We start from the raw sequence: 8617 nt of genomic DNA on the forward strand, positions 1-8617 counted from the left end.
CAAAGATGGGAGTCTGGATGTGAGCAGATGTGTTCAAGGTTTGCAATACCTGGTCCAATATCACCCAGAGATTCCAGTCCATTGGATGACATCTAAAGAAAAACAGAGAGAAAATAACAACCTCTATTAGCCTCTTACTCAGTCACCACATCACAAGCTCTGCACTGTGACAACAGCACCTACTTCTCCTGTGGGTGGAGAAGTCTCCCCATGACTCTCCCCCTCTGTGGCTGTGCACTCTGTCTGAGAGCTTACATAAGCCTTACGGCCCTTTAAACCCAGTTTATTGGCAAGATCCTGCGCCAGGTCGCTCACCTGACGGTCCTGGAAGGCAAATTACAGAAAAAAACTACCATTTAGCAAGTATAAGTTTCATTCACTTTAAGGTGAACTACACTGACAAACACTTTTTATAATCCATAAGGTCACCAAATAAATCACTGAAATTCCAGATGTCTGCAATGACTGCAATGAGAGAACATGCATTGCAGAACATCCTGAACAGTAGATCTTAGATACGTGTTAGGTAAAAAAAAAAGACTCATGAGTGATAATATTTTTTATGTTGATGACATACGTGTGGTGCTGTGAGGAGACACTTGGTTCCACACTCATAGGCCTCTCTGAGTCGTCCCAACTCCCTCAGACAGAGCGCTTTCCGATACAAAGCCCTGCGACTGCCTTCTGACACACACAGTGCACTATCGCAATCCTGAACACCACGCTCATACTCCCTCTGAGAGAGAAAGTTGCACTGAATTGGCAAGTTTTTTTTTTTTTTTTTACCAAAAAAAGCCACATGTAAAATGCAAACTTCTAAAGCTGAGTAAACATAATACTAGCAACTGATCTGTGCTTAGACAAGCAGATGTATGCATGCTGCCTGCTATGTTTACTATTTGTTCACATGAACAACTACACCGTGGGCTCCCTCACCATCTGATAGTAGCCAGCAGCCCTGTTGACGTAGAGACTCTCCAGCAGCTCATAAGGGATGACGAGGGCCTCAGCCTGAGCATAGCGGGCAACGCTGATCCCCTCCCCATACTGCTGGGTTGCCTGGCACCAGTCCCCATCTCGAAAGCAAGCATTGCCCTCGTCCAGCAAGTTACACACTAACTGGGTCAGAAATGCCTGGTACAGGACATGTGTAAAAACAATTTATATATTATTTAAAAATATACAAGATGAATTATAGGGGTGGGGGGAAGGGGTAACATAATAAAGTAATGGAAAGGTAATATGAGATTATCAAAATGATGCAATGAGAGGAACAAGAAAAACCAAAAAAAGACATGAAAATAAGACAAAATTTGCTTAAACTTAGGTCCAGCAAATAACAGAACAAACTGTGGGTATGGTCCTGGTGAAGCCCCAGAACAAATATTCCAGCACACTGAAAATTGGTTAAAAATGATCAATGCAAACCTCATAACTCTCAGGCTCTGGGAAAGGCAATGATGACCTGTGGACAGAAAAGAGTGTCGGTGTCCTCCATATACAAGTGATGTGCACTTTGATCATGATATGAACAGTTAGTTATAGAAGGGGAATTAAAGAAGGTCAGTATTCTTCACTTACTGGATAAAGCTCATTGCTTTCTGGATCTCCTCTCTCCGCTTCTGTCGTCCAGGATCCATAGCCTGGGGGTGCAGATACGGTTGACTTGTAACAGCATAAACTCCACTTCTTGCACGAGTATTAACAGCTACAGTCAACATATCTTAACATGGGTTTAGTTCCCTAATGGACAAAGTTGTGCTCTATAATTATTAAAAACGTCTTCAAACACTACAAACTACTCGGAGTCCCCCTAGACAAGCCAAAGGCCTGCCGTAAAAACACTTAGCACTCATCGGATTCGCGTAAACAAAGAACGGGGACAGCTACCGGTGAAGCTGGCTATTAGTTAGCGTTAGATTTGTTAATATTATGCTAATATAGAGGTGACATTGTACATCTAGAAATCCCTGATGCATCAACTGAGGAACGTCTTTGGGACAGGGGACGTGACTTAACGTTACACATAATATACGGAAATGATAAGCTAACGTTAGCATGTCATATGCAGGCATACAGATAACGATACTCAACTCCAAAAGCAATGCGTATAAAATAGACATATTACCTCGGGTTAGCTGCTAATGGCGTTAAGTAGCATTAATGCTACTCGAGGTTAACTAAGATAACTGTTACCTACCGGTAGATAGCTTCAGTCAGCTAACGCTGCTTGCTCACTTGGGCTAAATGCTAATCAATATAACGTTAACTTAGCTTAACTAATCTTAAAGAAGTGAAGAATGCAAAGAGTTTTTTAAAAGATATTGCATTCTCTTCGATGTCACGGATATTGAACCATGTAATTTACAATAAATGGTTGTTGAGAGGACGCATATGTTTACACTGCACAGAAACCCACCATCTGCTAGCTGGTTAGAAGGGTTCTAGCTAAAACTAAAGCCCTCACTTAGCACGGCAACTCACCCAGAGTTAGTCGCTGCGCTTTTCAGATCAAAGATGGTTTCACAGAGTGTTGGTGATACTGATAGGAAGAACTAACATTAGCCAGCCAAATATCAGTCACTATATAGGCGCATAATTCCAAGTTCCGTGTCCCTGTCATTTGTATGTGGACGGAGCACGAGTTTGTCTGCGCTACGACTGATGCTGGAAAAGCTAACGTCAGCTAGCCAAGGCCAGTGCAGTATCGCAACAAGTTTCTAGCGAAAGTATGGTCACAAGAGGGCAGCAAAAACCGTGTCGATGTTCTGGTTTTAGCTCTGCTTTCACCTGATGTGCCTGCAATTTTCCCCAGTGGTGGACTCACTTCAGTGAAATGCTGTATTTGCCATACAAATACTGGCCACCAAGCCTGTAATGTAATAAATTACCTGTAGGGAATACTATATTATAGGTTCAATATTTTCCACATTTTTATCAGTTATGGACTTTACACCATTTTTGTGGACATGAACTCTAAGCCATCATTGTTTCTTTTTTTCTTCAGGTGCAGGTCTCAGTAATTCTCTTTCTGATGAATGTTTCAGCAGTGGCTCTACCGTCTGAGTGAGAGTGACATTTTTGGTTCTCTTTGCCCTTGAGCTTTAGTTTAGTTTAGATAGGCTCCCCTCACATTGTTCCACCTGCCAGTTCAGGTTGTTTTCTCTGCTCACCTGCAGGGCTGGCGCCTCACTGCTACATACTTACAGGTGATCGTAAGGTCTGTGAGTTCTGCCATGATGGGATCAGAAGCCTGGGTATCTGGGTCATTTATGTGGGAGAGGTTATTTGAAATTACTGAGTAATGTATTTCCATTTTCCTTTTAAAAAGTAATAGCTAAAATAAAGTCATAAACGATTGTAAAGTTTTCTTAAATGCTATATGGTGCAGGGGCACCCTTAATAGCATTAGGTTTTGTCAGAACCGATTTCTAAGGAGTATTAACAAAAGGAAATTATCGATTAATTATTGGTAGACAACTGAAAGAAAAGCAAACGTTATTACGGAGGTCAGACAGTAGATGGCGGTAAAACATCTGTAGATTAATTGTAACTGACATAATCACAATCAACGAAAAAGAAATGCATGACGTCACACGTTTTAGCAACCGGCGCGCTGCATTGAGGAAGGAGCGTGTTTTTTATAATTTTCCTGGAAAAACACTTTTTGTGGTGAATGACAAAATTATTAAGTTTTTTTTATGTCCTTTAATGAGAGTTGGGTGATCACTCCAATTACCGTTAGACACTAGAACTCAGCTACATCAGGTTTAGTTTAACTAATAGTGTCAACGTTTTTATTTTGTGCACTACTACTAGCCATCACTGGTGAAGCTAAATAGCTAACTTGTTGAAAGGTCTCTGATGTTAGAAAGTGTTCTGTTTGTTACATATAAAGTGTCATCGATCATTATTTGACATTTATTGTGTCACGTGTACTGAATTATATGTTACTTGACTCTAATTCTTCTCTATTGTCCGACCTTTGGATGTCTCCATAGAGTCGTTATGGCCTCAGACGACATTGCTCAGCTTGCTGATGCTTTTTCCAAAACCCACGTCGGAGATGGAGAGCTGAGCTATAAAGGCCTGGGACTGAAGCTAGACAACGCAGAATCAGGTCAGAAGCAGAGCAAGGCAGCAGAGACTGCATGGGTTTGTTTTTGTAGGCAAATGCATTAGAGTACTGGTCCTTGCTTATTCGTCCGACCTGATAACCCGTTCTCTGCTTTCAGTGGAGGAGCTGGTCCGTGAGATAGAGCAGTACCAGGGTCTGACAGCTTTGTGTCTGGAGGGGAACACTGTGGGAGTGGAGGCAGCTCGAGCCATCGCCAAGGCTCTGGAGAGCAAAGACCTGCTCCAGGTACTCCTCAATGCACCAGCTTCAGCTCTTGCTCACTGGAGCATGATAACATTCAGATTTATTCAATACCAGTAAATGCTATATTTATGCTATGCTTTTATGCCCGTTGCAGTAAAGGTGACATGCAGCACTGTTTGCATTCTCTTCAACAACTCTTTGTGTCTTTCAGAGATGCTATTGGAGCGACATGTTCACTGGAAGACTGCGCTCTGAAATCCCAACAGCCCTGGTGACCCACTGGTTTACATGCTTTTCAGAATTTGTTTTATGATATACTATTTATGAATACACATTTCTTCAACATTCAGTACAGTATCTTTCCCAAATGTCTTTTGCCACCCCTCCACCACCTCCTCAAAGCATTCTTTCTCTGTGTTTTAATCAGAAGTCCATGGGCAGTGCGTTAATAAGTGCAGGCACCAGGCTGACTGAGTTGGACCTGAGTGATAATGCCTTTGGGCCAGATGGTGTGAAGGCAATCGAGCAGCTGCTGAAGAGCCCTACCTGCCACAGCTTGAAGGAGCTGAGGCTCAACAACTGTGGCATGGGGATCGGAGGAGGAAAGGTGAGGTCACAGACAGTGAAACAAAGGCTGCAAACACATTGACATAATAGTGCAGGAGGTAACAGCTCTGTTTGTGTAGATCCTGGCTGAAGCTCTGACCGAGTGCCACAAACAGTCATCAGCCCTCAGAGCTCCACTTAGATTGAGAGTGTTCATTGCAGGAAGGAACCGCCTGGAAAATGAAGGAGCCAGCGCCCTGGCAAAGGCTTTTCAGGTACAGCACTCTTGTGTCCCAGTTGACTGACACATGGACTAACACTATAAAAATACAGTAACGTTGTTAATGTTTTCTGATCCTGACGGTAAAGGAGGAGGTATAAAAGAGGCCTATATAACTGTCACTTGATGAATTGTTCTTCTCTATAAGCGGATGGGCAGCCTGGAGGAAGTCCACATGCCCCAGAATGGTATCAACTACACAGGGGTGATGGCGCTGGCTTCAGCCATGCGACACAACCCAGAGCTCCGTGTCCTCAACTTCAATGACAACACCTTTACCAAGAGAGGAACGCTGGCCATGGCTCAGGTAAGGCCTGTTTATTCTCATATTTTCCTTATGGATTTATACCTAGTGTGTTTGAGCCTAACCTGTGTCTCTTTGTGGTTTCCTCATGCTGCTCATGCAGGCTCTGGCTCACTTGAGGAACGTACAGGTGATCAACTTTGGTGACTGTCTGGTCCGCAGTGAAGGAGCCATCGCCCTGGCTGCAGTCCTCAGAGAGGGACTGCCGATCCTCAAGGTTGGTTCACCTTTATAGCTGAGCCCTGTGAGTTTGTTCTGTCAGCCTGATGACAGTGCTCTCTTTTGTGACTTGTTTATAGGAGCTGAATCTGTCGTTTGGTGAAATCACAGAGGCGGCTGCACTAGTGGTGGCTCAGGCTGTTGCGGAAAAACCTCACATGGAGAAAGTGGATCTCAACGGTACGTGCGCGGACTGGTTGTGCTATGACTGTAGTAGCAGCATTTGCATGAGGCATAATCCTAGAGAAGTTGTGGAATTTGTTTTCAAAGAATTTTCATGGATTATAGTTAAATATGAACATTTATTTTTTGTAAACCTGAAAATGTAGTAAGAAAATGATGATACAAAAGATGGAAGTTACACTTGAATGTAACTTCTAAACAGGTAATTGTCTGGGAGAGGAGGGCTGTGAGGCCTTGAGAGAAGCTATGCAGAATATGGACAAAGGAGACATGCTAGCATCACTCAGGTAATATGTGTGTTTGGAAGAGAAATGTGAGGTAATGCAGTGAATCTTTATGAAGCTATTTTCCTCTTCCTTCACTACAAAAAGTTACAAAAACTTAATCCTGATCAGCCTAATTGAACAATAAGTATATTTTCTGAGACAAATGTTTGTTTCTTCATTGTAGTGATGACGAGGGAGAACCAGATGACGAGGATGAGGAAGATGATGATGATGATGATGCCACTGATGACTGTAATGCAGACAATGAGGACCCATTGATGACTGTAATGCAGACAATGAGGACAGTGAAATTGTGAAGGAAAACGGAGTGACAAAAGAAGACAGTCCTGCTAAACCTCAGAGCTTAGTAAGATTTAAGATACATATTGTGTTTACTTCTGTACACAGTTGACACTGTAGGGTTTTTTTTTGTCTATTAGAAAGTCTTGGAAGTCCTTCCCAAGGTCCTGAAAGACCATGTCAAGGCATGTTTTTCAATAACACATGGATCAATATAAGTTCATCCCCCAACTCTAAATCACTACACAAACCAGAAGAAAAGAGATTTCCTCCATGGTTCTGACTGCACCTTTGTGTCCACTCTCAGACGGAGGTCATGTCTTTCATCAGCTGCCCCTCTGCAGAGAAGCTCACTCAGCTGGGAGAGATGAGGACAAACCTGCAGCAGCAGGTGGGAATTTAAAAAAAATGTCCCAACTGGTTGTTCTCTGTTCCCATATATTAAAAAAAAAACAATTTGATATATTGTCACTATCCAATGTTTTGAGGGTTGAGTTAGATCAACAAAGAGCTGTCTTTGTTTTAGCACAGAATGGCTGTGATCCATTGCTTTTCCTTGCTCCCCAGGTTGATGCAGCTGACCCCCACAGGGCTGCTGACATCCTACTGAAAATCACTGCTTTGTACAGTGAGAAACTAGAGACCAAGACAGTTGTCCTAGAAACTACTGGTGAATAAAATGCTCTTTCACACACCTCATTCTTTTTCTCTTTTATTACAATCATTTTAACAGTCTAATGCCATGTACAGTATGTGACAAGGCTACACCTGTACCTGCACAACACAGCCTACCCTCAGCAGTAGTTCAGTAGGTCTGACCATGCTGCTATGGGCCCATCAGCAGTTCAAATCATGTAACTGACCTGAACCTTTATACCCCACAGATGCTATGTTGAAAAAGCTCCTTTCTGGTACAACCCTCCAGTCATACTGCTTCCTCTCCACACTGCTGGTCAAGATGGGACTTCTTAAGGTACAGTACTGTTACAGTTCCCTCCTCTTCCAAGAATCTGAAGTGATGCATAGCCTGCACCACTCTTCATGGGAACGGTTTCATTTTTCTAAGAAGAAAATCTCAAATCGTTTAGGAGTTCTGCACATGGTGACTTCAGTTTAGACTGTAGCCTTGTTTTGTATGCAGCCTGTCAAATTTACCATTCACATCTGCTTTTCATAAAGGCACAATTCATGCTGGACTTGCTGTACTCTGTTTTGCCTCTTTCTGTCACTGTTCAATATGATGCAATATTAATTTGATCTGCCTCCTTTTTTTTTTTTTTTTGGCTTTTCTTTATGTTTCAGGGAGAAGGGAAGATGAAAAAGGTGTCCCTGGTCCCAGGTCAGCTGTTGTGTTTGGAGCACAGTGTGCAGCAGGACTACTTCCCCCAGCATCATGCCTCACTGCTTCGCGCCTTTCTGTCTAAGTAGGATCTTTTTTAACTACAGATTTGTAGCCAAGATTTATTTGTGAATGAAACAACAAATGTAGCGCAAAACCACAATGTTGTACGGCAAAAGGGTTGAGTCTGAGCAAACTTGTTCTGCAGCATCAAGTCATCTAGCAAGATGCTGTGTTGGCCAGTCACATGCGTACAAGTGTGCATTCCTGGTGAATTGTTTCTGCTGTTTACCTTGAGATCTTCACAACCAAAGATATCACAGTTGCTGCTGTCATAACTGGACTAAGTGTCTGTGTGAATACAGCTTTACACTGTGTATGGTTGTGTGTGACTCTGCAGGAACAGAGAAGCTTTCAGGTCATGTAGCAATGCCAGGGAGAGGCTGAGCTCTGCTCTAGAGAAGAGGTGCCAGGACCAACACTGATCCCACTGACCAACCACTGCCAGGACCAACACCGGGAAATACACACCCACTGTGCTGCCGTTAGCTTTTTTTCCCACCAAGAAAACCAACAGGGATGCTTTACACTTGAACAAGAGACTCAGACAACCACTTACTGTATCTTCACTCCTCATTTGTATATATTATGATTTATGAGACTGTTTAGAATCTACGTTTTATTTTTCTACTTATGTGTGTTACTTATATTTTTATAGAAAATAGAGATACATTTGGGAAAAAAATGCATAACTACACATCAGATAATCTTGGGGTTAATGTAAAAAAGATAGTCACTGAACTTGAATGGATCAATCTAGCACCTTTTTGCAACATGTATACAGTATACAGTGAGGAAC

General features: G+C 42.5%; 2 protein-coding genes across 2 annotated transcripts in view; one reads left to right on the plus strand and one right to left on the minus strand.

Annotated features, from left to right (window-relative positions):
• Positions 1 to 2758, minus strand: part of LOC109952680 (zinc finger CCCH domain-containing protein 7B-like) — a gene marked incomplete at its 3' end in the record, with an annotated part of 9832 nt that extends 7074 nt beyond the window's left edge. The window contains 7 exon segments of the mRNA XM_020587874.1: positions 49 to 92; positions 184 to 324; positions 578 to 736; positions 937 to 1134; positions 1429 to 1465; positions 1582 to 1643; positions 2485 to 2758. Of these exon segments, the coding sequence (XP_020443530.1) occupies positions 49 to 92; positions 184 to 324; positions 578 to 736; positions 937 to 1134; positions 1429 to 1465; positions 1582 to 1640 (638 nt within the window).
• A 645-nt stretch (positions 2759 to 3403) lies between these two features.
• rangap1b (Ran GTPase activating protein 1b) lies at positions 3404 to 8611 on the plus strand. Its single transcript, XM_020587884.1, is given in 17 exon segments — positions 3404 to 3672; positions 4002 to 4120; positions 4236 to 4363; positions 4533 to 4592; positions 4749 to 4928; positions 5008 to 5142; positions 5296 to 5454; positions 5555 to 5668; positions 5751 to 5850; positions 6056 to 6140; positions 6304 to 6391; positions 6394 to 6486; positions 6727 to 6810; positions 6987 to 7089; positions 7304 to 7392; positions 7722 to 7843; positions 8159 to 8611. Coding segments are annotated over 16 exon segments (1737 nt in total). The 5' UTR covers positions 3404 to 3672; positions 4002 to 4008; the 3' UTR covers positions 8244 to 8611.
• Positions 8612 to 8617: the final 6 nt, after the last annotated feature.

The sequence above is a fragment of the Monopterus albus genome, unplaced genomic scaffold, assembly GCF_001952655.1.
Source record: "Monopterus albus unplaced genomic scaffold, M_albus_1.0 scaffold485.1, whole genome shotgun sequence".
NCBI lineage: Eukaryota > Metazoa > Chordata > Actinopteri > Synbranchiformes > Synbranchidae > Monopterus > Monopterus albus.